Source organism: Bos indicus, chromosome 25 (genome assembly GCF_029378745.1).
Source record: "Bos indicus isolate NIAB-ARS_2022 breed Sahiwal x Tharparkar chromosome 25, NIAB-ARS_B.indTharparkar_mat_pri_1.0, whole genome shotgun sequence".
Lineage (NCBI taxonomy): Eukaryota > Metazoa > Chordata > Mammalia > Artiodactyla > Bovidae > Bos > Bos indicus.
Window position 1 is genome coordinate 26,020,511 of NC_091784.1, and position 27,317 is coordinate 26,047,827.

Below are 27,317 nucleotides of genomic sequence, written 5' to 3' on the forward strand. Positions count from 1 at the left end.
AAAAAAGATCTATGAATGACTACCAAGCACATGAAAAGGTGTTCAGCATCATTAGCCATCAGGGAAATGCAAAGCAAAACCACAATGAGATACCACTTTATACCCACTAAGAAGGCTGTAAAAAGAAAGGAAAATAATAAGTGTTGGCAGGGATGTTGAGCAATTGGCACGCGCATACGTTGCGGGGGGTCATGTCAAATGGTGCAGCTGCTGTGGAAAACGTTTTGTCAGCTCTTCAGTAAGTTAAACATAGAATGAACATATGGCCCAGTCATCCACTCCTGGGTATAGTCCCGAAAGGTTTGAAATGCATGTCTGCACATAGATTTGCATGGAAATGTTCAGAGTGGTATTGTCCATAATAAAGATATGAATAATTCTTTCACAGTTCCAACAGCGAAAGAATGGGTAAACCAGAGCTGGCATACCAGTGTGACACAGTATGATTCGGTGATAAAGATGAAGTCCATGCTACCAGGCAGATGAAACGCACACACGTTATGCAAAGTGAAAGAAACCAGACATAGAAGACCACACGCATGATTCAATGTGAATCAGAAAAGAAAAAGGAAGATCAGTAGAGACAGAAAAGAGACTACTGGGGCTGAGAGTAGGAATGAGATTGCAAACAGGAACAAGGGGCCTTTTTGGAAATGTGCAAAAGATTAGGTGGTTCCAAAACTCAACAAACTTACTAAAACTCAGTGAACTGTATACTTCTAATGGCTGATGTAAATTATACTTCAATAAAACTGCTGAAATAAAAATAAAAAAGAGGAAATGGGTGGAAGGAGGGGTTGTCTCAATTATTTTTTTCCGAGTGGGCCCCTTGGCTGAAATGCAAATTTAACCACTTCCTCCCCATTGACCAGCTTTAAATACTTGGGGGTGTTGAGAGATCTTACTTCACCCTCTTCTGAGACCTCCGAGGCCACACTCACCAGACAGGCACAGATCCAAAGAGGCCCCTTAAGGGACCCTTCCCTCGACTTAGATCTATTTCTGAGGGGACTCAGTTTCACCCCAAAAGACACGCAGCTGTTAATTTTCCACCTCCAAAAACGTCTACTTTAAAAATTTTTTTATATTATTATTATTATTATTAAAAGTTTCTGGCCATGCCTCACAGTATGTGGGATCTTACTTCCCTGACCAGGGATCGAACCCACACTCTCTGAAATAGAAGCATGGAGTCTTAACCACTGGACTGCCAGGAAAGTCCCTAAAAGCATCTACTTAAAAAGAAAAATAATAACAGAAACATTTTCTTTGGGGAAAAAAAAGATTATATTGAAATAAGGAAAATATTGTTCATATTGAAAGAAGATTGTTGATTAGCAGAATAATGATAGCAGAAGTTGGCATTTTAGGCAGGCAGTCACAATTTGAAGACCAAGAAGGCATTCGAACTATTGTATTAAATTGCTCTCTCAGTTCTTTAATAATCCCCACGACAGTATAGATAGTTTTTATCATCTACTGCCCCGTTCTGTATCTGCATTGGTTACTGCCAGTAGAACTTGAAGGGTCCCACACATATGCATTCAACTGAAAGATGATGGCCACAGCTTCTCAAGTACTCTCTCAAGCATCTACTTTTTAAATACCAGGGATTAAGTTGCCCCTGCTACATCTCACCCACTCCCTAAGTCAAGGCTGGAGCCCTCTTTTGAAAATGTAAATCAGATAAAACCACTCTTATGATGAATCCTCAGATGACATGTGATTGCCCTTGGAACCAAATCTACCTTCTTCACTGCAGGTGGTGTGCAGCCAGTAGGACTCCCATGACTCTGCCTCCTAGCATTCCTTTGTTTGCTCACTCTGTTCCCCACACTGATCCCAAATTCCTGGAGTGAGCCACACTCCTTCTTTCTCAGCGCTTCTGCCCCTGCAGGTCCTTCTGCCTGAAATGCTTCCCCTACGGCTAGGGTATTCCTTACCATCCACAGTGCCCCTTCTATGTCACTCTCTACACCTCTCATCTGCTTACTCCTTGGAAGAAAAGCTATGACAAATCTAGAAAGTGTATTAAAAAGCAGAGACATCACTTTGCCAACAAAGTCTGGAGAGTCAAAGCTATGGTTTTTCCAGTAGTCGTGTACGGATGTGAGAGTTGGACCATAAAGAAGGCTGAGCACCAAAGAATTGGTGCTTTTGAACTGTGGTGCTGGAGAAGACTCTTGAGAGTCCCTTGGACTGCAAGGAGATCCAACCAGTCAGTCCTAAAGGAAATCAATCCTGAATATTCATTGGAAGGACTGATGGTGAAGCTGAAGCTCCAATACTTTGGCCACCTGATGTGAAGAACTGACTCATTGGAAAAGACCCCGATGCTGGGAAAGACTGAGGGCAGGAAGAGAAGAGAACGACAGAGGACAAGATGTTTGGATGGCACCACTGACTCAACAGATGTGAATTTGAGCAAACTGCGGGAGATGGTGAAGGACAGGGAAGCCTGGCATGCTGCAGTCCATGGGGTCGCAAAGAGTCCCCATGACTTAGTGACTGAACAACAATGACAGTTTGCATTTAGTTTATCCATTACTTCTTTGTCTAAATTAATTAATCTACCTGTTTGGCTGTGTTGGGTCTTAGTTGCCACACACTGGACCTTCTTTCACACTCAGAATCTCCTTTCATTGTTGCATGAGGGCTTTTCACTGTGCAGTTGTTGCAAAGCGTGGGCCCAGTGGCCCCATGGCATGTGGGCTCTTAGTTCCCAGACCAGGAATGGAACCTGCATCCCCTGCAAGGAGGATTCTTAACCATTGGACCACCAGGAAAGTCCCTCCATTACTTCTTTTTGTCTCCCACCAGAATACAAGGCTCCAGGAGGGCCATCACGCATATGTATTTCTGGAGAATCCGTCACATCCATAGCTAAGGGCATGTTCGGTGTTGGTGGAGAGAAGACTGGAGGGAGAGCACGGATGGTTGCTTGGGCGTGTGCCTGGAAGAATGGATGAGTGGGTAGTGGGTGACTGTGTGGGTGGAGAGAAGGGGAGAGAGGAAGGCAGGCACTTGGAAGGGAGGGTAGGAGGGCTCGACCAACCTTGGGTTAACAAACATCCAAAAGCAACTTGGTGAGTGACCAGGAATGTAAACTCAGGAGCCTGAAAGACTGAGTTCCAATCCCAACTCTGCCAGCACCAGCTGTGTGACCTTGGACAAGTCACTTAACCTCTCTGAGCCTTGGTTTCCTTGTCTGTAAAAGTAGGATGATGTCAGTGATGGTAATTGTAACTACTTTCTTCTGAGATTTAAGTGAGATGATACATTTTTTAAAAATTAACGATTTCATTATTTCTGTTTGCACTGGGCCTTCCTTGCTGCCCACAGGCTTTCTGCAGTTGTAGGGAGAGAGGGCTACTTTCTAGTTGAGTAGGCTTCTCATTTCTGTGGCTTCTCTTGTGGAGCACGGGCTTGGGTGCTTGTGCCCAGTAGTTGTGGCACAGGGGCTTAGTTGCTCCACTGCATGTGGGATCTTCCTGAACCAGGGATGGAACCTGTGTCCCCTGCGTTGCAAGGCAGATTATTAACCACTAGGCCACCAAGGAAGTCTGAGATGATCCATCTTTAAAGTCCTTATAACCCTGGCATAGAATCAGCTTTCAGCAAATATTAGCTGTTGTTTCTGCTTTTTAAAAATTTTTTCATTATTACTCCTCTTGATCTTACGTCTACGGTATCAGAAAACTCACCTTGAAGATCAGGAGAAAAAGAAAAGTTGGCTTCCTCACAAAATACATGCTCCAGAGAATATAAGATATTTCGGTTGTGAGGAAGAGAATCTCTGTAGGGCCAACATCCTTCAAATCAGCCACAGGGGAATTTGTACTAACTTCCTCAAAAACAGTTAGAAAAAGAAAAAAAAAAGGAATAAATAACAAGATGCTTTCTCTTTTTCTCTGGAGTGATCATGTGGCTTAGCTGCAAATTGTTTCCCAAAAATGACTCAGCTTGGGGGGAGATGGCATGTGTGTTTGAGCCCACCTGTGTCATCAAAATAGCACAGAGCAGCCCTCATCCACACTGGTAATTCAAGGATGAAATGTTTGGGTCCAGTTTCCACAACTTGGTGCAGACTTAGGAATCCCATCCGCCCAGGTTCACATCCCATCTAGGACACTTCTTTGCTAGTGTGATACATTCCCCCTCTGAGCCTTGGTGTCTCCCGCTGTAAAACAGGAATAATCTTATTTGCCTCACAGGGTTTGTGGAATAAATGAGATGACTTAGTGCCCAAAAAATGCAGGATACTGAAAAAAAAAAAAAAAGCAGGATACTGACAGTATTAGCTGTGGTAGCATCAGCTCTCTTTTGAGGCTGCTGGGTGTAAACTTGCTGAATTTTGTCCCCAGGTCTCTTAAACATCAGCCAGAGACATCTGACCCTCTGGAGGGCTCCTGGCATGTCGGCAAGATGAAAACTCTCTGGAGAATTTGTTTTCACTATTTCGTTCCCGAGTTCCCATGTATTAAAGTCTAGGTCTCCCCATTGGACAGAAGGGCAAAGTGAGGCATTCAGAGCGGTGATGTGACCTGCCCAACGGCTTGTCTTCTCAATGGCATGCGGATAGCATCCTGCTCCCTGCAGCAGGAAGCTGGATTCAAAGGAAACAGGGGCAGAGAACTTGGAAGGGACGGTCCCGAACTCATACTCCTGCTGGGCCAGGCAGGCAGCGTGTATGAGTGAAGCCGGCCAGTGGGCAAACACCGCTTCTCCCCGGGACCTTGGGCAGGTCTCTGGGCTCTCACGCTTCTAGCTGAGCTGAGACCCCCGGGGACATCCCGGGTCTCGCCTTACCACCTCCGCACCTTGGGAGCCTCAGTTTCTACATCTGTGAGAAGCGGCGGCTCACCACCTCCCCGCCTGCCTTAAAGGTCAAGACCGTGAGGCCTGCGGGGGTGATGTCACCGTCCAAAGGAGGCAGACATCACCCCGGTGGCCCTAAATGTCTTGCTAACAGGCGACATTTGGGGAGCAGTGGACCTTGCCCCGAGGCCCTGCCCCCTCCCATCTCTTTCTCCCTCCCCGGGGGAGGAGCCGGCCGCTCCGTGGGCGGGGCCTGCGGGCGCGGCGCACCACATCCTCCCCTTCCTCCCCGCCCTGCGCACGCGGCTGGGGCTCCGACGGCAGGCGCCGCCTCTGGCGGACCCGCGGGCGTCTCTGCCGAGTGACTGAAGGGCTCGGGGTCTGACTGTCTGCCCGCTTCTTCCTGAGTGTGACTGACAGCCGCGCAGCTGTCTGTCTGCCTGCGCCTGCCTACCTGTCTGTCTGCCTGGCTGGCCAGCCGTCTGTTTTGCTTGACTTCTGTCTGTCCGCGGGGCCGCAGCCCTGGTCTGCTCTCCGTTCATCCCGGGTACAGCGGATCGGCCCCTGTCCCGCAGCCTCCGCCTTCTGTCCCTGTGTGACCTCTTTGGGATGTAACTGATGGTCGCCTTTGCCTCTGCCTGGCCCGCCTGCCCGGAGCCCACCTGCCGTCCGCGGGGGTGACAGGTCCGGCCCTGTCTGATCGGTGGCTCGGGGCAGGTTGCAGCTTCCCACCCCAGACCCCTGCCTGTTCTCCCAGACCCCCATTCCCCTCCCCATCCCCCCCAACACCAAGCCCAGCTGCCACCCTTGGGAGCCCACCGGACTGCGCGGAGCCCAGAGAGAATGGATTTCTGAGAAAGAAGTAGAACAGCAGGTAACTCATCTCCAGCCACCGCTCTGGGGGCAGGCGGGGAGGGGACCTCCTCTGCCCGGGAGGACGAACGGGAGTCCTGTGCCCTCATCACACCTGGGGACAGTGAGACCAGCAAAGTTAAGCTGGAGTCTCTTGTTCCGCCGAGCTCAGGGTGACTGGAGTGCCTTTCTGGAGATCGCAGGAGGCCCCAGGGACAGAGAGGCAGAGGCATGGCTGAGACGACCCCCTGAGCTGGTGGAAACAAGCCTCCAAAAGGCAGGGGCTGGGGAGGGCATGCTGTTTCCAGACTGAACATGATGTGATAGTCAGCGTGGTTCTGGGCAGCTGAGCTGGGCAGAGGTGGACATGACTGTGATCAGGCCAGTGTGGGGAAGGGAGGAGACATTGACTTTGTACCAGGTTCAGTGTTTTATCTCCTTTATTTTGTCTAAATCCTTTAAGACGGGTTGGTGTCCCCATTTTGAAGATGAAAACTGAGGCTCTGAGAAATAGAGTGGTTTCCCCAAGGTGACTCAACCATTGCGTAGTTGGGTGGGCAGGTGACTCGGAGGCTGGTCCTACCCTCCACGCTGTCTCCTCTTCTTTCTCAAGAAAACACAGGGGACGGGCAGCTGGTGAGAGCCAAACTGGTTCTGTGTGTGTGGAGGAGAGTGGGGTGAGGAGGCTTGGGGAGGCTGAGCCTTGAAGGATGGGTTGGATTTTGACTTGAGAAAAAGGAGGGAAGGAAGGAACAGGCAGACAGGCTCTTGGGCAGAGGGGGAGTTGACGCCTGGCGGGAAACTTAGGATTCAGAGGACCCAAGGCAGAGGAAGGGGCATTAAAATGTCAGGGGTTCCTCCTGGGAGGACATATGCTTTCCCCAGGGGGAAAGCGTGGGGCTTTTAGAAGCACATGGTAGAGTGGGGGAAAACCTGGAGGGTTCAACATCCAGCCATGTGGCTTTCTGGCTGGGTGAACTTTGATGAGTTTCTCGGCTTTTTTCTAACTTCATGGAGCCTTGGTTTTCTCATCTGTGAAATGGGCAGAATGGCAGCTCCATCTTCATAGATCTGGTTGTGAGGATTCGAGGGCATGAAATAGAAATGCTGTTGGCTGGGGGGTCTACCAGGGGAGAGAATTTGCATCATGAGAAACCTAGAGTCATCAAGTGAAAGGCCAGTTTCCAAGAGTCATGGAAGGTGCAGTGACACGCTCAGGAACCTGCAGTCTTGCCTCCTCAGCCCCCTGAGTTGTGGTCCTCCCAGGCTGGAGCTCAGCATGTGACAGGCGCGTGAAGCTCTCCCATTATCCTCATGACCCCAGGTGAGGCTGCTGGCCTCTTTCAGCCCGTTTCACAGATGAGGAGACTGCCACTCAGTGGGGAGAAGCTTGCCCCAGATAGCTGTGACTGAAAGATGCAGAGCTCAGTTTGGAACCCTAAGGTGTCAACCTGCTAGACAGGATAGTAAAAAAGCAAGAGCCATAGCCTGGGGCACCTTCTGAGAGTGGGGCATTGAATCAGGGGGCCTAGGCAGACCCCAGAGGGGGAGCCTCGGTCACCTGTTCCCCTGGTGGGTTCAGCAGAAATCCTGGCCCTGCCTGCCCCACACCTGGCAGGAAGTCTAGAACCTTACAGCCTTGTAGGGGAGGAAACTAAGAGCCCTTATGTTAGAAGGTGGCTGAGACCCGGGGCCAGGAGAGACAGGTGAGCAAGATGAAGGATGCATCCCAGGTGCTTCAGGCTCCCACCTGCCCAGCAAAGAAGAGAAGGGGGTTGGTGGCTAAACGGGGAGACGGAGGGGGCTTGCAGGAGGAGGGGGCCACTTTAAGAGAAGATAGAACAGGTAAAGCAGGCCACTGGAAGCTTTGAGTGGGACCAGCTTCTCTGCAGCTTCGGGACCGCCCCGGGGCCTCATAAATAAATGAATGAAAGCAAAGGAAGAGCATCCTTCCTCTGAGTGAGAGAAGCCAGTGCCTACAGAATCGCCAGAATGATGGCCTGGCTTCTCCACGCAGCTGGGAGGTCTCTGCAGTCCACTGGGGGGCCTTGAATCTGGCTCACTCACACTGCCAGTTGTGACCCGGGCTTTGGAAATGGTCAGACCTGGGCTTGAGTTCCAGCTCCATTACTTAGTACCTTTGTGACCTGGAGTTAGTCACTTAACCTCTCTGAACCTTCAGTGTCCTTATCTGTTATACAGAGATAAGAACACCTATCTTGGTTTGCTGTGAGGTTTTACTCAACATGTGTTTCTGAAACACTGTCCTAGGTCCTGGGGATTCAGTGATGCTCAGACAGAGCCAGTGCAGTTATGAGTGGAAAGAGCCTTGCAGTGGCTCTCGAGAAATGGTAGCTATATGTTTTACTTTAAATATCATTGGTAATAATTTTCTCATTGTTACTCATTATTAACACTTGGTATATCTTCTGGCATATACCCAGCCCTCAATAAATGATAATTCTTATCATGACTCTACTCCCCCCTTTCTCAGATGGGAAAACTGAGGCTCTGAGAGGGGTGGAGGTTTTCTAGGGTGACCCTGGGAGTCATGCACAAGCAGAGGGAAGAAAACTGAAGACATGGGAAGGAGCACTTCCTCAAGGAGTAGGGGTCTTCCCCTCATCACAGTCCCTTCCTCACCTGCTTCTTCTTTCCTTGCCCTTCACTGCACACCAGCCCAGAGGGGCAGGGGAAGCGTGGGAGCAGAGAGGAGCCCCACCCCCACTTCATGGCTCACAGGTGCCCCCGCCTCCACTCCTCGCCCTGGAGCCCTGCCAAAGGGACTTTTTTTAACACTGCTCAAATGAGAGCTCTGAGTAAACTTGGAACTTCTGAAACAACCTGAAAATATTCCCCAGGGTGTGGGCAGAGGCCCCTCCGAGGGCCCTCGGGTAGCCAGGACACCTGCCAAAGCACTGCCCCCGACCCGGCCCCCAGCCTGCTGGTCCTCCCAGCCCCCAGGAAGGATCAGGCCACTCCAGTTGTCCCAGTGGATGTGGGGCAAACACACCAGCCTGGCTCCCTGCTCAGGCCCTGGCCCTCCTTGCTGTGTGACTCTGGGCAAGCCTCTGGGCCTCTCTGGGCCTCTATTTCCTCATCTGCCAAGAGGGCTTGATGATGTAGCCTGGGACGAGGGCCTGCAGACTTTCTTCAGTATGAATCAGTAACCCCCAGTCTACTTTGGCCAGGGTCAAGCAGGCTGGTGGGGGCTTGCTGGGCAAGGACGAGGATAAAGGGCAGGTTCCCAGCCCCACACCCACCCCCCACCTCATGACTTCAAACAGCCATGGAGCAAAGCATCCTTTTTTTTTTCCTCTGCCTTACAACCAGCCCCTCCTGGCAGGCGTGGTGGGGTGAATGGGGCTGGGGCAACAGAAGCTGAGGCAGGTGGCACAGTCTGGGTGCGGTCACCCAGCATGGTAGAGGGCAAATCAAGATGGCACAGGCAGGAAGAGCTTGCTGGGAGCAGGGCATGTACCTTGGCTGGCAGAGGGTGCACAGGCTAGAGAAGTTCCAGTAGGGAAAGGCCGGTCGGGCTTGGAGAACCTGCGTGGACATGGGTTCATGGCCCCCCTGGGAGGGACAGACAGACTAGAAGGGTCTACAGGCTGAGAGGTGGCCCCGGCTGGGAAGGCCTCTCCCCTCGTGTTCACCAGCTACTGACTAAGCTGCAGGTCCAGGGTCTCAGCACACCTGTCCTCAGACACCTGCCCTTTGCTACCACCTCCCTCCCCCAGATATGTAAAAAAGCAATTCCCATTACTCACACTCCAGTGTGCCCAGCACCAGCCTCACGCTCCCTCATCTAGGCCAGAGTGAGTGCCCCCATTCTACAGATGAGGAAACTGAGGCCCAGAGAAAAGAAGAGCCCAGGGTCCCACTGTAAGTTAGGGGCCAAGCCTCCTTCCTGATCCAGGGCAACCAGGCTGGAGCTCTTCCCCAGCCTGAGAGCTCTGCTTTAAGTAAAAACTCACTGTGTGACCCTGTGCAACCCACTGTCCCTCTATGATGATTTCTTTCTCTTATAACTGTATATATTTTTGGCTGGACTGGGCCTTCACTGCTGCACGGGCTTTTCTGTAGTTGCAGTGAGCGGTGGCTACTCTCAAGTTGTGGTGCACGGGTTTCTCATTGTGGTGGCTTCTCTTACTGCGGAGTACGGGTTCTAGGGCTTTCCAGCTTCAGTAGCTGCGGCACGTGGGCTCAGCAGTTGCAGCTCCCAGGCCCAGATGCCCTGTGGCGTTGTGGGATCTTCCCGGACCAGGGATCGAACCCATGTCTCCTGCATTGGCAGGCAGATTCTTAATCATTGGACAACCAGGGAAGCCCAGAAAGCATTTTTCTTGCATTTAGTCACTCATGTAATGAGTGCTTTGCCAGACACTGGTTAGCCATTGACATTCAGCGGTCACCAAGAAACATGTGGTTCTTGCCTAGAAACTGCTCAGAATGTTGCCAAAAACACCATGAGTGGTGTGCTCTGGGGGAAGGATGGACCCTAGAAGAAGGAGTGACTCATATGCCTTGGAGAGGGCAAAGAATTATGAAGGGGATGACATTTGAACTGGCTTTTGAAGCTGAATAGGAAGCTGACAGAGAGATCAGAGAGTTCTGGTGGCTGAAACAGCAGGTGCAAAGGTGTGGAAGGAAGTCAGATGCACGGGGGTGTTGTGAAGAGGTCCAGGTGTCAGAAACCTGGAGTACCCGGAGTCCGGGATGAAGACTAGGGGCAGAAGGAATGTTGGGGACACATGCTGACATGGTTTGAATGCTGAGCGAAGGAATTCAGGGCTTTCTCTGAAGATGTGATGGGGAGCCACAGAGAGTCGTGGTGAGGCCTGGGTGGGAGGAGCCGCAGCTGGAGGCACAAGGTGGGGGAGGAGGCCACGGGAAGGGCAGTGGGCAGAAGTCCTTGGAGACCAGTGATGGGCTGGAAGCCCTGTCTTCTGTGTTCCTTCTTGGGAAGTCCCTCAGTCTTGACACTTCCCCTTCTGGCGACCTGTTGGCTCTTGTTTCTGGCACGGCTGGGGAGTCCCTCTACCCCCATCTCGTGTCATCTGGGTCCCTATGGGAAACGGGCCGTTTTACTTTCCCCCTCACCTTTTGCTTTCCAGCCCCAGTCCCCACCTGGGTCACACTGGAAATTATGATCGGCTTGAGGATCTGAAGGAGTCCCATTCCTGAATTATCAGTGAGCGAAAGAAGGAACAGGGAAATCAAGGTCTTAGGTTCTTTTCAGTTTGGGGAGGTTGTAAATAATGCTGCTGTGAGCACCCTGGTATATGTCTGCTTGTGTACATGTATATTTTGCCCTTTGGTGCATAATCTAGAAAAGGACTTCTTGGGTCTCCTGTTTAGCAGAGTTTTCCAAAGTGATTGTACCAATTCACATTCTTTAGAGAAAACTGAGTGGAGATTAAGAGTTTTGATTGCTTCCTATCCTTTTTTAGCACTTGGAATTTTTTCGTTTGTTTTCATTTTAGTCATTCTGGGTTGATGTGTAGTGCTCTCTTATTGGGATATACATTTGCATTTCTTTGATGAGTAATGATTTTAAGCACTTTTTAACATGCTTTTGGCTATTTGGATGTCCTCTTCTATGGAGTGTCTGCTTAAGCTTTTTGTCCATTAAAAAAAAATGAGTCCTGAGTTATTTATTTATAATTGCTTTGTAGGAGTTCTCTCTATATGTTATATAGAATTATAGACATAATTTTATATATTATACATTTATATATAATATATAAAATGTGTAATATAACTATATGAAAGAAACTATATACAGATGTAGATACAATCTCCTATTTCAGTTTCTTTTATATTCTCTCTTTTTTTTTCAATTTCTCTTTTTGTTTGTGTCTTTTATAAGTGAAAACTTTTCTAAATTCAAAAGATATTTCCATTGGAGAAAAAAATGGAATTATAGTGTGACTTATTATCGTCCCTTTTTTAGAGAACAATAATAAGATTCCAATTTAATGAAGGTAGCTTTCTCTATCAACCCAGATATCTTCATCAACATGTGGCAATTTATCTGACACCTCAGTATGTTAACCTGTTACTGCCTGGTGCATATTTTTATAGATTCTAGAGTTACTCATACATAAGGTAATTGTGCAAGTACTTATTTTCCTTTTGAAAAGCAATCTGCAAAGATACTAGGACACAGAGGCGTGATTTATTTACCACATTCACTATTTCTCCATACTTAAAAGTTTTTTAATAAAAAAAATAGTACATAAGTTTTGCAGTGTGACTTATAACTTCTTAAGATGAAACAGTTGACTCAAAATAGAGGTCAAAATTAGCCTTTGAATGTTGATACTTAATCATGTATCAGTTAATTTCTACAAAATTACTTAAATGTAACATTTTTTGGACCACATTGTGCATGAGAGATCTTAGTTTCCCAGTCAGGGATTGAACCTGTGTCCCTTGCGGTGGAAGCCCAAAGTCTTAACCACTGGACTGCCAGGGAAGTCCATATTCAATTTTTTAAAGATAAATTTATCAGAATCATACATTGCTATTTAAAATTTATATTCTCTATATAATTGATAGTTTATTTCATAATTTTAAATTCTCTCTAGTTTCAGTGATGGTGATATAAAGTTAAGTATTTTTTAATAAAATATTTCTTTATTTATTTGGCTGTGCTGGGTCTTAGTTGGAGCAGGCAGGATCTTTAGTTGCAGCATGTGGGATCTAATTCCCTGACCAGGGATCAAACCTAGGCCCCCTGCATGGGTAGCTTGGAGTCTTAGCCACTGAACCATCAGGGAAGTCCCTAAAGATAAGTATTTTTAACAGCTGTGTCATTGTTATTAGAGAAAATTAATTGTATTCAAGTGTCAGTATATTTTAGTTTCTGCAGCATTACTCAGTCTTTATAAAATTGCCGAAAGCACGTGTTCAGTATTTTTGACATATGTTTTGATCAAAAAGATATCAATAAAGCTATAATAAAATGCAATACTCAATGTTGGTGTAAAAATATAATTTATGTGGTAGTCTGCTCATGAAATTTAACCACACTGAATAAGATGCTTTGGACTTATGCATTGCAAGTACATAACATTAAAAAAAATTTTTTGCTTCATTTTTATTGTGGCTTTTGCTCAATAATGCACCATATATTTTTTCTTTCTACCTTTCAATTCTATTCACCAATTCTTCCCACCCCTACACCTTTCTTCTGGCAAACATCAACCAGTTCTCTCTGTATCTATAAACTTATTATTATTTTTGGATTCTACATATGAGAGATCATACTGTATTTACCTTTCTCCATCTTTCATATTTCACTTCATCTTTCACTCAGCATAATACCCTCGAGGTTCATCCATGTTGCCACAAATGGCAAGATTTCATTATTTTTCACGGTTGAATAATATTCCATTGTGTGTGCATGTCACATCTTCTTCATCCATTCACCTGTTGAAGGACACAAGTTGTTTCCAATCTTATTTATTGTCAATAAAACTGTAATGAACATAAGGGTGAAGGGTATCTTTTTGAGATAGTGATTTCATTTCTTTTCAGCATATAACCAGAAGTGGAATTGCTAGATCATGTGGTAGTTCTATTCTTAATTTTTTAAGGAACCTCCAACTGTTTTCCATAGTGGCTGCACCTAATACATTCCCACCAGCGGTGCACAAGTGTTCCCTTTTCTTCATATCCTCAGCAACATTTGTTAAAGTCTTTTTGATAATAGCCAGTTTTTAGCAGGTGTCACGTGAAATCTGCAATCTCATTGTGATTTTGATTTGCATTTCCCTGGTAATGAATGGTGTTGAACATTTTTCATGTACCTGTTGTCCATCTGTGTGTTCTTCTTGAAAATGTCTATTCAGACCTTCTGCTCAATTTGAAATCAGATCGTATGAGGTCTTTAGTTTGCATAGTATTCTCTTATCAGATAGATGATTTTCAAATATTTGCTCCCACTCAGTAAGTTGTCTTTTCATTTTGTTGATGGTTTTCTTTGGAATGCAGAAGCTTTTTGTTATGATGTAGTCCTACTTCTCTTTCTGCTTTTGTTGCTTTTGCAGCCTACATAGAGGTCTGTCCAGACGTTTTATTTCTTCATAAGTCAGTCTTGGTAGGTTGTATGTTTCTAGGAATTATCCATTTCTCCTCCATTATCAGGTCTGTTGGTATAGGGTTATTCATAGTTGTATCTTACCATCCATTTTGCTTCTGTGGTGTCTGTTGTAATGTCTCATCTTTCCTTTCTGATTTTAGTTATTTGAATCTTCCCTTTTTCTTAGTCTAGCCAAAGGTTTGTCAACTTCGTTGATCTTTAGAAATATAATATATTTTTTATATTGGCCTCAAATTCATTGCCCTTGCTTAACAGTTATTATCTAATAGTTTATTTACTAAGTATCTGGACTTTTAAGACAGTCTTTTACCATTCCAATCCTTATAGTTTTCTAATATTTATAAATTTATTTATTTTTCTGGCCTTATTGCATTGAACAGGACCTTCAGTACAAGACATCCTTGTCTTTTCCCTGCCCTGGAGGATAACGTGTTCAGTATCTGACCTTTCGGGATGTTAGCTGTGTATATTCTGTGTGTGTGTGAGTGTGTGTGTGTGTGTGCTCACTCCTCATCAGATCAAGAGAATTCTTCCTATTCCTATTTTCCTGAGAGTGTTTTTAAAATCATGAATAAGTGTTTCAAATTATTAAATGTCACATTAAAATTAAATTGTCATATAGAATTTCTTTATTCTGTTAATGTGGTAAAACAGATTACTGATTTTCAAATGTCAAACAGCCTTGTATTCTTGAAATAAACCTCATGTAATAATGATGTATAATACATTTGTATATATTAATATCATCAGATATGATTTAATATTTTGTTTTCAATTTTTGTCTGTATATTTGTGAGAGAGATTAAACTATAATTTTTACTTTATTTTAATGTAAAGTATTCGTTTCAGGGTTAGGTCTTTAATTTGTGGTCACTTCATTTACATTTTATTAAAAATGCTGATGTGTTTGGGATTAAGTGTACCTTCTTACTACTTGTTTTTCTTTTGTCTTATCTATTCTTTGTTCCTTTTTCGTCTTCTTTGTCCCGTTTTCTAAATGAATAAAGTTTTTAAAATTATTGTTCTGTGTTTCCTAACTATTGGTTTGTTATACTTTGTTTTGTAACTCTTTCAGTGTTTTTCTTAGAGATTATAGCATGCATACTTGAATTTTTTGAAGTCAACCTTATACTAAGGGTTTTCCTGGTGGCTCAGACGGTCAAGAATCTACCTGCAGTGCAGGAGACCTGGGTTTGATCCCTGGATCGGGAAGATCGCCTGAAGAAGGAAATGACAACCCACTCCAGTATTCTTTCCTGGAGAATTCCATGGACACCTTATATTAGTACATTTATCACTTTCCAGACAAGACAGTGACTTTTTTTTTTTTTTAACACAGTGACCTTTATCTTTGTTCACTTCTTATATTTAGTAATCATGGTAATGTATTGAGTTGGCCAAAAAGATTGTTCAAGTTTTTCCATAACATCTAAATGATCCTTTTGGCCAACCCAATGTTCTCATTCTGCATATAGTTTAAACTTCATAAGACATTAACATTATTATTTTCATTAATTAATATTCATTTATATTTTTAATGTTCTATTACTCTTCATTCCTTCCTATAGTAAATTACTCCCCATCTGAGATTATTTTTATTTTTCCCCCAAAATTCACTTGTGATGCTGGTCTACAGGTGACAAATCCTCTCAGCATTTTTTTTTTTTTATGAAAAGTAAAGCTTTATTTTGTCTTTATCTAAAAACATTTGTAATTAAGGTCTGATTCATATACCATAAAATGCACTCTTTTGATGTGCACAATTAAGTAGTTTTTAGTATATTTATAAAGTCATGCAGCCATCACCACTATCTAACTGCAGAAATTTTTATTTCTCCAGAAAAGTGCTATGCCCATTAACAGTCATGCCCTATTCCCCCTCCCTCCAAAGTTCCAGCCCCCGACAACCACGAATATACTACCTATCTATGGGTTTGCCTACTCTGGACATTTCATACAAATAAAATCATACAATATGTGACTTCTTGTGTCTAAATTCTCTACTTTAAATTTTAAAGGTCCACCCATGCTTTAACATATATCCGTCCTTGATTCATTTTTATGGCGGGATAATATTCCATCGTCTGTGCAGTCTACATTTTGTTTGTCCATTCATCAACTGATGAGCATTAGAGTTGCTTTCAGTTTAGGGCTATTATAAATAAGGCTGCTATGAACACTTGTGTAGAAGGGCTTTCTTGTGAATACGTTTTAAGTTCTTTTCCCTATGTGCCCAGGAGTCAAATTGCTTGGTCATGTGGTGACACTATCTTAACTATTGGAGAAACTGTCAAACCGGCTTTGCAGAGTGGCTGCACCATCGTACATTCCCATTAGCAATGTGTGAGCCTTCCACTCTTACATCTTCACCCACGTTTTTTATTTTCCATTTTTAAAAATAGCCACCTAGTGGGTGTGAAGTGGTACCGCACTGTGGTCCTTATTTGCATTTCCCAAATGACTCATGATGATGAGCATCTTTTCATGTGTTTAATGGTCATTAGTATATCTCCTTGAGAAACATCTATTCAGATTTTTCACACAGTTTAAAATTGGGTTGGATTTTAGACCTTCAGAGTTCCTTATATATTATGAACACTAACAAATATATGGTTTGCAAGTATTTTTCCCATACTTCCTAGTGGCTCAGCTGGTAAAGAATCCACCTGCAATGCAGAAGACCTGGGTTCGATCCCTGGGTTGGGAAGATCCCCTGGAGAAGGGAACAGCTACCCACTCCAGTATTCTGGCCTTAAGAATTCCATGGACTGTATAGTCCGTGGGGTCGCAAAGAGTCAGATACATCTGACTACCTTTCACTCACTAGGGATTCCCTGGTGGCTCAGAGGATAAAGAGTCTGCCTGCAGTGTGGGAGACCTGGGTTCCATCCCTGGATGGGGAAGACCCCCCTGGAGAAGGAAATGGCAACCCACTCTAGTATTCTTGCCTAGGAAATCCCACGGATGATGGAGCCTGGCGGGCTACAGTCCATGGGGTTGCAAAGAGTCGGACACCACTGAGGGACTTCACTTTCACTTTCACGTATTGTCTTTTCACTATTTATTTATTGAGCTGTGTCGGATCTGAGGTGCCGCACACGGGATCGTCGTGTGTCAAGTGGGCTCTTCCGCTGGGGCGCACGGACTCTCTAGTTGTGGTGTGCAGGCTTAGCTGCCCCTTAGCATGTGCGATCTTGGTTCCCTGAACAGTGATTGAACCCGCATCCTCTGCATTGCAAGGCAGATTCTTAACCACTGGGCCACCAGGGAAGCCTCTATCTTTTCACTTTCTTGATAGTGTATTTTGAAGCACAACAGTTTTAAAATTTGAAATCCTTCCATATATTTGCCTTTAGTTGCTTGTGCTTTCGGTGGCATGTCTAAGAAACTATCGATGAATTCAAGGTTCTGAAGATTTACTCCTATATTTTATCTTAAGATTTAATTCTGCCACTTCATACTAGGTCTTTGATCCATTTTGAGTTGATTTTCATATATGGTGTGAGATGGGAGTCCATTTCATTCTATTTCATGTGGCTATCCGGTTGGATGAACACCACGTATTTTAAAGACTGCTCTGTAGTCCTAGAAAATTTAGCGGGAACCATTTTTGTTTGGTTGTTTACTGTGTTTCATTTCCTTGGTGTGGATTCTTTAAGATGCTGCATGTACAAGATCATACCATCTGCAAACAGAAATGCTTTACTTCTTTCTTTCAAATATGGATGTCTTTTGTTTCTTTTTCTTGCCTAATTGCCTTGGCTAGAACCAAAGTATCAGCACAGTGAGAGTGGATATCTCTGTTTTTTGTTTTCTAAATTTATCTATCTATTTTTGGCTGCTGGGTCCTTGCTGTTGCATGGGCTCTAGGCGCAGCCAGTGTGTACTGCTCTCTAGCTGCAGTGGGTGGGCTTCTTCTCTTGCAGCACAGCACGGGCTCTAGGGCACGAGGGCTTCGGTAGTCGTGGCGCATGGGCTCAGTAGCTGTGGCTCCTGGGCTCCAGAACACCAGCTCAATAGGTGTGGTGCATGGGCTTAATTGCCCCACAGCATGTGGGATCTTCCCAAATCAGCCATCAAACCCATGTCCCCTGTACTGGCAGGCAGATTCTTTACCACTGAGCTACCAGGGAAGCCCTGGACATCTTTGTTTAATAAAAGTCATGAGAGTGGACATCCTTGTCTTGTTTCTGATCTTAGAGGGAAAGCTTTCAGTTTTTCCTTATTAAGTATGATGTTATAACTATGGGATTTTAGTAGATTCCTTTATCATATTGAGCTTGCCTTCTTTTTCTGAAGGATATTTTTTTTCTGGATATAACATTCTAAGTTGGATTTTAAGTACATCTTTGTCTTAAATTTTTAAAATCGTTTTTCTATGATGTGCCTAGATGTGGTTTTCTTTGTATTTGTTTTGGGGGTGGGGTGGTTATAGAACTCCTTGAATCTGTAGCTTAAAGTTTCTTGTTAGCTTTGAAAAATTCTTAACCAGTTTCTCTATCATTGCTTCTGAATCATTCTCTCTCCTCTTTTTCTTGACTCCAAATACATTTGTTAGACCTTTTCACAATGTCTCATATGTCTCTTTTGATCTTTACTGTATTTTTAAACATTTTTTTCTCTGCATGCTTCAATCTGATTATCTTCTACCAATCTTTCAGTTCACCAATCCCCTCTTCTGATTTTTTAATCTGTTGTTAAACCCATCTGTTGCTGCTGCTGCTAAGTCACTTCAGTTGTGTCCGACTCTGTGCGACTCCATAGATGGCAGCCCACCAGGCTCCGCCATCCCTGGGATTCTCCAGGCAAGAACACTGGAGTGGGTTGCCATTTCCTTCTCCAATGCGTGAAAGTGAAAATTGGAAGTGAAGTTGCTTAGTCGTGTCCGACTCTTCGAGAGCCCATGGACTGCAGCCTACCAGGCTCCTCTGTCCATGGGTTTTTCCAGGCAAGAGTACTGGACTGGGTTGCCATCACCTTCTCCCAAATCCATCTGTTACATTCTTATAAATCTCAATTATTGTGTCTTTCAGCTCTCGAGTTTCTGCTGTTAAATACATTCCTTATTTCTGGTGGAATTATTGAACACATTGATCATTGTTGTTGTTGTCTAGTCGCTAAGTAATGTCCAGCTCTTTTTTGACCCCATGGACTGCTGCCTGCCAGCCTCCTTTGTCCTTGGGATTTCCCAGGCAAGAGTACTGGAGTGGGTACCATTCCCTTCTTCAAGGGATCTTCCCTACCCAGGGATCAAACCCGGGTCTCCTACATTGGCAGGCAGATTCTCTACCACTGAGCCATCAGGGAAGACCAATCATAGTTATTTTAAATTCTGTCTAATGATCACTTATGTGTCTGTTTCTGGTTTTGTTTCTTTCTCTTGGCTTTTGGTCATTTGGTACTGTTCTCTGGTTTGTCCTGTCAATTTAATTCAATGCTGGACATTGTGTATGAAAAGAATGGAGGCTTTAGATGAAGCTAAGTTTTTCTGGATAGGTTTTGATTTTTTTTTCCTAGCTCACATATAGCATATAGGCAGATTATCTTGATGCAGTGAAGGCTGAACTATTTCTGATTTTTTTCTGATTCCCAAGGCATCTTTTTTTTCCCCCCTGAATAACTGGGTATTTATCGGGGCCCATTTTTCTTAAACTTTGATTCTCTCCTTAGCACTGTGAAACTGACAAAATCTCTTCTTAGTTTTTTTAGCCTCTTAGCAGATGCTTTCTGCTAGGTTTCTTGGAATGCAGTGATTTGGCAAATTATTTAAGGGGGCATTGCGTGCAGAGAATTTTCCTTCTCTCTGGCACCCTGGCCTCTCAAGTACTATCTCACTTGGTTGCTTTCTCATGCTTCCTAATAGTTTGGTTTTTTTTTTTTTCCCCCCTCCTGCTTAGCAGTTGTTCTTAGTAAGAAGGTTAATCAGTTACCAACTACTTCATCATAGCCAGAAGTGAAAGTATTCTTTCACATTTTAGTTTATAATTCACTTACATTTAAAATGTTATGAAATAGTTTGGACATATACAAAAGTATAAAGGAAAATATAATCAACACCATTCACTCAGTTTTACCAAACTGTTGAGACCACTGAAGATCCCCACCTGATCACATCCCCTCCTAGTTTACACTCTTCAGAGTTTGATGTTTCTCATCCCCTTGGGTTTTTTCTATATATTCAGGACACATGGATATTCACTGAGACAATATATAGAGCTTCTTTACATGGTGTTGTGTGACACATGGGCTTTCCCGGTGGCTCAGCAGTAAAGAACCCACCTGCAATGCAGGAGCCGAAGGAGACTGGGGTTTGATCCCTGGGTGGGGAAGATCCCCTGGAGCAGGGCATGGCAACCCACTCCAGTATTCTTGCCTGGAGAATCCCATGGACAGAGGAGCCTGGTGGGCTACAGTCTGTGGAGTCAAAAAGAGTCAGGCATGACTGAAGTGTCTCGAAAGTGTGACATAGATAGTGTTATTGTGCCTGTGTTCTTTTCTAACTTACTTTTCTGTTTCTTCAGAAAGAGTCGTTTGCCTTTTTATTTTTTTTGGTTGGTTTTTTGTTTTTGTTTTTTCTGTAAGAGTCATTTGCTTTGTTGTGTGAAGCTATGATTCATTTTCACATTGGGTGATTACACCATAGTTTATCTTTCCATTCTTTTGCTGACGGAGATTTAGCTTGTTTCCGGTTTTTCAATATTTAAGTCAATGTTGTTGCAAACATTTCTGCCTCGGCTTCTTGTACACATGTGCCAGTGTTTCATCAGTAGTATACTTCACAGTGAAATTGCTGGATCTTAGGGCAAATATCTGTTCAAGTTTGTTGCTGCTGCTGCTACTAAGTTGCTTCAGTTGTGTCCGACTCTGTGCGACCCCATAGACGGCAGCCCACCAGGCTCCGCTGTACCTGGGATTCTCCAGGTGAGAACACTGGAGTGGCTTGCCATTTCCTTCTCCAATGCATGAAAGTGAAAAGTGAAAGTGAAGTCGCTCAGTCATGTCCAACTCTTATCGACCCCATGGACTGCAGCCCACCAGGCTCGTCCATGGGATTTTCCAGGCAAGAGTACTGGAGTGGGGTGCCATTGCCTTCTCTGTAACCAGGGTGAGATGGTATCTAATTGTAGTTTTGATTTGCATTTCTCTAGTAATTAGAGATGTTGAGCATCTTTTTATGCCTGTTGGCCATCTATATGTCTTCTTTGGAGAATTGTCTAGTTTTGCCCATTTTTTTTTTTTTATCTTTTTGAGTTGTATGAGCTGTTTATATAGGAGGTTTAGTCAGTAAGTCATGTCTGACTCTTGCGACCCCACGGACTATAGCCTGCCAGCCTCCTCTGTCTATGGGATTCTCCAGGCAAGAATACTGGAGTGGGTTGCCATTTCCTTTCTCTGTTTCCTTCTCAAGTTTGTTACACCATGCCAAACTGTTTTCCAGACCAGTTGTATTAATTTACATTTCCACTAGCCGTAAATGAGAGTTCCCATTACGCCACGTCCTCAGCAGCATGTGATATTGTCAGACTTTCAGTTTTTACTAATCTGATAAAATTTAAATGGCATGTTATTGCGGTTTTCATTTGCATTTCCCTGTTGACTGTGAAGTTAAGCACTTTGAATTCTCCATAGCACCTGCTTCCATCTGCCTTCCTCCCCCGAGTCTGCTCCACATCCCCAGACTCTCTTGAAATTTGGCCAACTTTTAGTCTGAATGACCACAACCTCAGAAATCATTCCTAGGCACTGGAACCTTGTGGATAAGCTCTTCTTTAGGGCTCTATCCCATCCAGGACTGTGCTGTACTTCTGCATTTAGTGCCTGCAACAAAGATAAGAAAACAGAATCAGAGAGGCCAGGGACTTGCCCAGCGTCACACAGCTGGCACCTGGCAGATCTCAGCCTTCACTCCTTGTAGGAGGCTGCAGGGCACCCTCTGTCCTTCACTCAGGAAGCACACCTGCTGGTCTGGGTGCGCCTAGGGAGTAAGTAGCTGTTGCCCTCAGGAGTCCGCTGAGCAGGAAGCCCCATAAAGGGATGGATTCAGGGCAGGAAGGGCCATGGGACTGGGAGGCCTTTGTACTCAGTGCTGTGGAAACCAGAGGAGATGACTTGAAGACTTCATCATTCAAGGCTAATGTTTCCCAGAACTTGAGTGGCTTGTTTTAGATGGTTTTAAATATCCCTGGACCCCCTAGTGAGAGAGTGAGGCCCTTTTCAAATTTCTTTGGCTCCTCTGCTGTTGACAAGGTGGTGGTGGAGGGGGAGAATCTCAGTTTGATGCTAGTATGTCTTCAACACCTCTCTCTGATACTCTTTAATCTCCCTTTTTAAACAAAGGCAAACCAGATCTCCAACTCATCAGAGTCTTAAGCAAGGAAGAGTGTCTTGCTAAAACTCAATTTCTGTCTTTTGTTTTCCTTGTATTCAGGTTTTACATTTCATTGCATTTTGTTTCATGGTGAGTTGGTTAGTTTAAGAAACACGTATACGATGCCTATTAACATGCCAGGCACTGTTCCAAATGCTCTAAAAACACTGACAACTCTCCCAAGAACTCTATGAGGTAGGTTATTAATATCTCTATTTTACAAATGAGGCCTCAGAGGCCCCGAGAGGTTAAGTAAACTCCCCAAGGTCACACAGTGTATAATCAGCAGTGCCGAGGTTTAAACTGAGGCGGGCTGGCCCAAGTCTGTGTTTTAACCACCGTGGTGCATGCTGCCTCTCTGTTTCATACTAGTCACCTGTGGAAGGAGGGCTTCTCTGGTGGCTCAGTGGTAAAGAATCCTGCAATGCAGAAGTAAAGCCTGCAATGCAGAAGACGTGGGTTCGATCCCTGGGTTGGCATGATCCCCTGGAGGAGGGCACGGCAACCCACTCTAGTATTCTTGCCTGGAGAATCCCATGGACAGAGGAGCCTGGCAGGCTATAGTCCATAGGATTGCAAAGAGTTGGACATGACTGAAGCGAATGAGCATGCATGCATGTACCTATTGATGGTCTGATTTTCCATTTTGAGATGTTTATTGGAGCAAAAACTATGAGACCAGATAAAGAGAAACAGCAAGTAGATCACAGCACTGGTAAGAACCTTGAAGGCAGTAAGTGGCAGGAGTTCTAGAACATTCCAGCATAGCTTCATGGACACAGGGATGGAGCAGGTGGGTCATGAAGACTGAGTGAGTGGGGGGTGGGGGGCGTGGAAGATGTCTAAGAAGCAAACTCGGCACAGGAACTTGTCTCATGCAAAGGCAGGGAGGCATGAGGAGGCCTGGGATGCTGGGGACTGGTGAGTAATTCAGAGCAACTGGCCAGTAAGAGCAAGAATCCAGCCCCCTGGACAGCACATTACGGTTCACGGAGCACTGCGGCATCTGCTTTCCCACTGACTCTTCTTAACTGCCAGGTGCTGTGTGCATTCCTGCCCCTAGTTTAGAGATGATAACTGAGGTCAGAGAGTTAGAAAACCAGAGAAAAGCTATTCTTTGCTCCAAGATGCTCTGGCCACAAATTTGGGGCTCTTTGTTCTGTTCTACTATGTCAGGTATCTTAGATAGCAAGCCACAGAAAAATAATTCTACCAAATAGGTGGGTGGAGTGGTGGGGGGGGGGGGGTTGGTGTATGTTAAATCCAGGTGTGGACATCAGGTACAGCTGGATCCAGGCCCTCAAGTGCTGCCATGGGGACTCTGGATCTGTATTTCTCAGGATTGACATTTCTCTGAGATGACAGTGGAGAAGGAAATGGCAACCCACTCCAATATTCTTGCCTGGAGAATTCCATGGACAGAGGAGCCTGGCAGGCTACAGCCCATGGGGTCGCAGGAGTCAGACATGGCTTAGCAACTAAACCACCACCACCAAGAGATGGCAAAGATAGCTACCAGATTTTAGCAGGCACCCAAAAGATTACCTCTTAATAGAGTTCTAGAAGAAATTCCAAGATGGCTCTCGTTGGCCTTGCCTGGGTTGGTTTCTGTGTCTGATCCCCTCACTTGACCAGGTGGGTGGAGTGCTTTATTGGTCAGAGCTGGATTAGGTGCACACCCTGGTTCAAGTCAGCTTCAGTTGGAGGGGCTGTTCGTAAAAGGGGAAGAGATGCCTGGAAGACAGAAGCAGCAGAAACATCCTCTCCTTCCCCAGGGGCTTGTTTGTCATGGGTGCAAAGCTGAGGAATGAGGGACCTTGAAACTGACAAAGAATCTTGTGCTTTTTCCTGTGGCCCCAGATGGAGCCGCTGGGAGCGATGTGGACAGAGCCATGCCAGGCCCTGTGCTGAGGCTGGAGTCAGAGATGTGGACACATCAGTGAGGGGCAGACGCGCACTCCATCTTCTCTAATGGGAAGCAGGATCCCTAAAATGTGATGATCAGATTCCTCCAGGGTGTGGAGCCAGGCATGAGCAGAGCTCCTTAGAGCAGATTTAAATACTATCTGTGCCAACATTGTTTTATTTTAACAGTGATATTATTCATTTTAAAGTGTGTTGGGGAGGGAATTCCCTGGCGGTCTAGTGGTTAGGACTTGATGCTTTCCCTGCTGTGAGCCCTGGTTCAATCCCTGGTCAGGGAAATAAGATCCTGCAAGCCATGCAAGGAGGCCCCCAAAAAAGTGTATTGTGGAAAAAATGCACAACCATGAACATTATTGCTTAGGTTGAGGTTGGAGTTAAATTTTGAAGAGTTCATTTAGAGAAAATAAACAGTAGTATACATGATCTACAAGTATGGCCAACTTTTTGAAAATGAGACATTTAAGAACCTCTTGGCTGGGTCGCTCAGGGAGTCTGTCCATTTCTGGTGCTCTAAAAGCCTGTATCCATCACTATTTCTTGAGCGTTTACATGTCAGGGGCTCTGCCAGGGGCCCAGCAATTCTATAAATGGAGTCTTTGAATTCTTGAAGGCATCCTGGAAGCGGGCTTTACCACCTTTACTTATAAGGCTCAGAGAGGGGAAGTGTCCAGCCCAGAGTTCCACAGCTGAGCCTCTCTGTGCCCTGCCACTGCTGCTTGGTGGCTTGTTAGGGAGTTCAGAGGAAGCTCTCCTGGGGGCCAGAGTAGGATCTGGGGAACCCAGGCTCAGGGATGGCATCCGGAAGAAGCCACACATGTGACCTGGTCCCTGCGTGAGTCAGTCCTCTGGGCTTCAAATCCAGCTACACCCCTGTCTCTGGGGTCAATCTGGGTGGGGTTCCTGGACCCACTGGTCTCTGACTGGTACCATCCCATGCAGGCACAGAACTGAGGGTGCAGCTGGCAAAGTGCCAGCCTGGTGAGTTGTCCTTCTGCCCAGGGTACCAAAGTCTGCTTTTCCTGGACAGGCTGACTCGGATCTCCAAAGAGGTCTCTTCTCAGTCTCACACAGATCAGGGTGAGTCTAGGGCAACTTCACGTGCTCAGGCTGGGTTCCCCGTTGCTTCCTGGTGGGCTCACCCAGGCAGGCTCTGTGGTCGAGTTATCGGGCTAAGCATATCTTAGTATTAGGCAGTGATCTCCTTTGTGGTCTAATCTTGGATTTGTTATTCAGTGAGAAGCCAATTCAGGGAAACCTGGTGTGCTGCAGTCCATGGGGTCGCAAAGAGTTAGACACCACTGAACAACAGCAACAAGAAGCCAATTAATTGGGCTAACAACAACATGGGGATTTCATGGGAAGGAAACATCTCTGCTTATCAAATACAACTTTCCAAGCCACTCTCCCTTTTCTTATCTAGATGGATAAACACACACACATCCTGCTACAGCGACAGGTTTATTGGAATCTTTGAATAGAGAGCTCCTCCCCATTTCCATCCCCCTCTCACTTGTGACTGTGCTGGGTGCCCAGGAAGAAGGCGGGGGAGATGGGGGAGGGACCCCGGGAGTGCAAATTGGCCACTTCTAAGGGACAGGAACCCTTGGGAGCAGCCACAGGCTCCTCAAACACTTCCCCCCACCCCCCAAAAAAAAAACCAATCCAAGGAACTGAGAGGCAAGTCTTCAAAAGGAGGGATGCGGACCAGAGTGGGGCAGTTCAGGGCCCTTTGGTCTCTGGATGCCAGGCTCACCCTCTCGCTGTGTGTCTCTTCCAGGCTCCGGGAGGCAGCATGCCGTGTGCCTGGGCTGCGACTTTGCTCCTGCTAATGCTCCAGGGAAGTAAGTAGCTGCCCCGAGGTCTGCAGGTGGGGAGCAGCCATGCTGGCCTTGTGGGTTGCAGGGCGGGGCTAGAGGGTCTGAGCCTGTAGCATCTGTCCACTTACAGCTGACACAGGTGCAGTAGCCCTCTCTGCATCAACCAGAACCCATTCAACCAGCGAGCTCCACCATCTAGAAGTGGTTCACGCGAGTCCCACGTGATCCAGCCCACCGTCCTGGGTCTCCAGGTCTCACTGGCTGGGGAGGCTGGGTCTGGGGGAGGATGAAAGACTTCATCCTTCATCTCCATGGCTCTCTGCCTTGGCCAGCTCCCAATTCTTGGAGGGAGGAAGTCCTGCCTGTGGTCTAACCTCAGTTTCTCCTCATCTCCTAGGAGATGGTTTTCAACAATCCCTGGGTTCACTGCTGGCACTGATATTCCCCAGAGATGTTAAGCCCTGAGCTGGGAGAGGCCAGGAGTTACACTTGGGGGCAGAGTCGGGGCTGAGAGATCCAGGAAGCCTGCTGGGAGGAGGCGGGACAGAGCACACAGGCTCAGATAGGGGCTGGACTGGGGGCAGGGTTGGGGGGGGGCGGGGCCCTCTGCCGCGGCTCTGCTGACTCATGGGCATTTCTCTCCGGTTTTTACCAAAAGACCCAGAGCTTCAAATAGCTCCGTCAGGAAACAGATGTCGGGCTCCTTTGTTTTTCCTTTCTGAGTGGTCAGCAGCCCGGCCTGGCACTAAAGGGCCTTTAGGTCACCTGCTGCCTCTCCCCACCTCGCGGGCATAAATTCCAAGCCCCTGCTGTGTCCCGGGCACCAATGGCACCCCACTCCAGTACTCTTGCCTGGAAAACCCCATGGGTGGGGGAGCCTGGTAGGCTGCAGTCCATGGGGTCGCGAAGAGTCGGACACGACTGAGCGACTTCACTTTCATTTTTCACTTTCATGCATTGGAGAAGGAAATGGCAACCGACTCCAGTGTTCTTGCCTGGAGAATCACAGGGGCAGCGGAGCCTGGTGGGCTGCCGTCTATGGGGTCGCACAGAGTCGAACACGACTGAAGCGACTTAGCAGCAGCAGCAGCAGCTGTGTCCCGGGCACCGCCAAGCAGCCTGTGAAGTTCACGCAGCCCTGACGCCCAGTTCTCTGCTGAGGAAGCTAAGGCTCAGAGAGGGTGGGCGGCAGGTTCATGGCCACACAGGCAGGCAGTTGCGGAGCTGGGATCGGTTCCCAAAATCTGCCCGATTCCCATGGTCTTAACTGCTTTTACTGCGTAAGTGCCTCGTGCAGGCCGCGTGGGCTGCCCCAGCATGATAGCATCTAAATACCTCCACATGCACACACCCCCTCAAGAAGTCAGTGTCCAATAACAGGGACTCGGAGCTGTCGTGAGTCACGTGTCCACTTTCCTTGGTTCCC

The 27,317-nt window shown here is 46.1% G+C and overlaps 1 protein-coding gene across 2 annotated transcripts in view; it reads left to right on the forward strand.

Moving 5' to 3' along the window:
* Positions 1-5,116: 5,116 nt before the first annotated feature.
* IL21R (interleukin 21 receptor) overlaps positions 5,117-27,317 on the forward strand; it is a 35,858-nt gene continuing 13,657 nt past the window's right edge. The window contains exons 1-2 of one of the 2 annotated variants that reach the window (XM_019988355.2): positions 5,117-5,692; positions 25,852-25,915. In XM_019988355.2, the coding sequence (XP_019843914.2) occupies positions 25,867-25,915 (49 nt within the window). In that variant the 5' untranslated portion in view covers positions 5,117-5,692; positions 25,852-25,866. Of the gene's footprint in view, positions 5,693-20,151; positions 20,702-25,851; positions 25,916-27,317 lie in introns of those variants that run through there. The other variant, XM_070779848.1, reaches the window with a different exon arrangement.